Here is a 3,209-nt window from a genome sequence, read left to right on the forward strand (position 1 = left end):
CCCACCCACCCCACCATCTGTAAGGGAGCAACACTTACCTTCACCAAGAAGCACAACGGGGTGCTGCTGCACCGCTCTTGCCTGCCTGGATAGAGGTCCATTGCCTGCTGCAGGAACCAAAAGCATCGAACAACAGTCCCATAAACGCATAATTTGGGTGTGGGAGACAGCTATTGTCTGGGCAGCCTTTTGAGCCACACTATCTAGAAATCTGCCTATTACTGCTTTACTCCTAAAGGAAATTGATTGCCCTGAAAAGTCAATCCCTTTAGAGTTCAGGGCAGCCTAGTGGCTATTTCTAGGAAACACTCAAGAATTTTTATGCCTGAAGAGAAAATTCAGGTTCTTAATAAAGTTCAACTTGTCTGCTAGTACAGACCCATGTGTTTCTGCATGGACTTTCCATATTTAAAGAGGAGAGTTGAGGGAGACAGGACAGCTCAGGACCAAGTCAAATCCCAGGCAGCCAGCCATACGCATGTACTATTGGCCCTGGAACAAGTTAAATAAGAGCTGCTGAATGGCAGAGGGGAATCCTGCAGCTATCCTGTCAAATCAGTTCTGACAGCTTGTAATGTGGCATTCAATACCTTCTCGCTGACCTCACTACAATGTATGTCCATAAATAGGAGTTGCAGGATTCTCAAGTGCAGTGTCTTGTTTCTATTAGTTAAGGCAGCTTTCTCACCAACAACAGATTAGCTGTTAGGCACAGGAGTGTCTAACAGTAAACCCCCAGTTTCCATGAATTAACTACCATCTGAAGTTGAGCAAACTGCTGCTCACTCAGGCTGCCAAACTCATGAAAAAACTTGTTTTATTGAGTTCAACTTCTCAATGAGGTTAAGTATTAAACTGAAAAGTGAAGCTAGAGAAAACTACACAAGAGTTACTTAATAGAGAGAGAAATAAGGCAGAGGAGACAGTTTAGGACACAAAAAGCCTTTATGTTTGAGAAGTTAACCATTTCGACAGACGACTCTGAAGTATTTTTGCAACTACTGTTACATTGGACAGTCAAGGATACAAAACTGCTGACAGAAGCAACAGTGGAGAGCACCAAATTAAAAAAATGCATGCTTCAGCACAACTGCACAGATCCCTCCTCTCAACGAACACTTGCCTGCTCAGACTATACTTAACTCCTACCCATTTCAACTTTATGCCTCATCCTCCTCTCCTTCCTCTTCAAACTCCCCCTGCTCATCAGCAGTGGCATCCTGGTATTGCTGGTATTCGGAGACCAGGTCATTCATGTTGCTCTCGGCCTCTGTGAACTCCATTTCATCCATGCCCTCCCCGGTGTACCAGTGCAAGAAGGCCTTGCGCCGGAACATGGCCGTGAACTGCTCCGAGATCCTCTTGAAGAGCTCCTGGATGGCCGTGCTGTTGCCAATGAAGGTGGCGGACATCTTGAGGCCACGGGGCGGGATGTCGCAGACGGCCGTCTTCACGTTGTTGGGGATCCACTCCACAAAGTAGCTGCTGTTCTTGTTCTGCACGTTGAGCATCTGCTCGTCCACCTCCTTCATGGACATGCGGCCCCGGAAGATGGCGGCCACCGTCAGGTAGCGGCCGTGGCGCGGGTCGCAGGCGGCCATCATGTTCTTGGAGTCGAACATCTGCTGGGTCAGCTCGGGCACCGTCAGGGCTCGGTACTGCTGGCTGCCACGGCTGGTGAGAGGGGCGAAGCCCGGCATGAAGAAGTGCAGCCGAGGGAAAGGCACCATGTTGACCGCCAGCTTGCGCAGGTCGGCGTTCAGCTGGCCGGGGAAGCGAAGGCAGGTGGTCACCCCGCTCATGGTGGCCGACACCAGGTGGTTCAGGTCCCCGTACGTGGGAGTGGTCAGCTTCAGCGTGCGGAAGCAAATGTCGTACAGGGCCTCGTTGTCGATGCAGTAGGTCTCATCCGTGTTCTCCACCAGCTGGTGCACGGAGAGGGTGGCGTTGTAGGGCTCCACCACCGTGTCCGACACCTTCGGGGAGGGCATCACGCTGAAGGTGTTCATGATGCGGTCGGGGTACTCCTCCCGGATCTTGCTGATGAGGAGGGTGCCCATCCCAGAGCCTGTGCCACCACCCAGCGAGTGGGTCAACTGGAAGCCCTGGAGGCAGTCACAGCTCTCCGACTCCTTCCTCACCACGTCCAGGACAGAGTCCACCAGCTCAGCACCTTCCGTGTAGTGCCCCTTGGCCCAGTTGTTGCCAGCCCCGCTCTGACCTACAGCGTCGGACCAGAAGCAGGGTGCCACGTTAGTGCCCCAGGGAGGAACAGAGAGGAGCACGTGCCCCTCTTCTGCCCCAGGGGGTCCACCCCTCACTTCCACCCCTACTCTGCTGCTGGGATTCGCATCCCCCAGGTCACTCGCACACTCACTCACTTGGAGCCACTTCCATGCACAAAGCTCCCCCCCTGGAGCTCCTCTACCCAACGCTCACTCACCAAAGACAAAGTTGTCGGGCCGGAAGATCTGTCCAAAGGGGCCGGAGCGCACAGAGTCCATCGTGCCGGGCTCCAGGTCCACCAGGATGGCACGGGGGACATACTTGTTACCTGGTGGAGGAAGCAGCACCAGTGTCACAGCCCTGCAGGCAGTGTCACAGGAGCCCTGCCGTGCCCCCCCCCGCCTCCCCGCAATTTGCTGCCTGGGATGCAGAGGGTGAGGGAATTTGGAGGGAGGTAGCTGGGAATAGGAACACAAAGCAGCTGTTATAACCCTGCCGGGCTGTCACCCGCTGCGGGGAGGGCTGGGGCACAGCCCCCACGGCAGGGTGTCTCCCCCCCCCCAGCAGCGCCGGGCTGCCAAGCTCATTACAGAGGGGCGTTACCGGTGGCTTCATTGTAGTAGACGTTGATCCTCTCCAGCTGCAGGTCACTGTCCCCGTGGTAGCTGCCCGTGGGGTCGATGCCGTGCTCATCGCTGATGACCTCCCAGAACTGCCAGGACCGGGGGAAGGACGAGGGGATAATGGAGAGGGGGGGAGGTTTGAGGGGGTCAGCGCCGCCCCGCCCCACCCGCGCCCCCTGGCCAAAGCCCCGCGACGTGGCGAGTGAGGATTCGCCACGCGTGGGGGCGGCTCTCGCCAGACGCCACCGCTCCCGCGCCCCTCACCCCCCGCCGCACCCCCCCACCGCCGGGAGGGGTGTGGCACCGGCTCAGCGCCCCTTCCCTCCGCCCGCCCGGGACCCCCGCAGCCCGCGGGGAGCG

At 56.8% G+C, this 3,209-nt stretch overlaps 1 protein-coding gene across 1 annotated transcript; it reads right to left on the minus strand.

The window, feature by feature from the left end:
• Positions 1-926: 926 nt before the first annotated feature.
• LOC106887382 (tubulin beta-2 chain-like) lies at positions 927-2,971 on the minus strand. Its single transcript, XM_014940846.1, has 3 exons — positions 2,830-2,971; positions 2,444-2,554; positions 927-2,221 (listed from the first exon to the last, which is right to left on the minus strand). The coding sequence occupies exons 2-3, from the start codon at positions 2,502-2,504 to the stop codon at positions 1,161-1,163; spliced, it is 1,122 nt and encodes a 373-aa protein (XP_014796332.1). The 5' UTR covers positions 2,505-2,554; positions 2,830-2,971; the 3' UTR covers positions 927-1,160.
• Positions 2,972-3,209: the final 238 nt, after the last annotated feature.

The sequence above is a fragment of the Calidris pugnax genome, unplaced genomic scaffold (assembly GCF_001431845.1).
Source record: "Calidris pugnax isolate Ruff unplaced genomic scaffold, ASM143184v1 scaffold8, whole genome shotgun sequence".
NCBI lineage: Eukaryota > Metazoa > Chordata > Aves > Charadriiformes > Scolopacidae > Calidris > Calidris pugnax.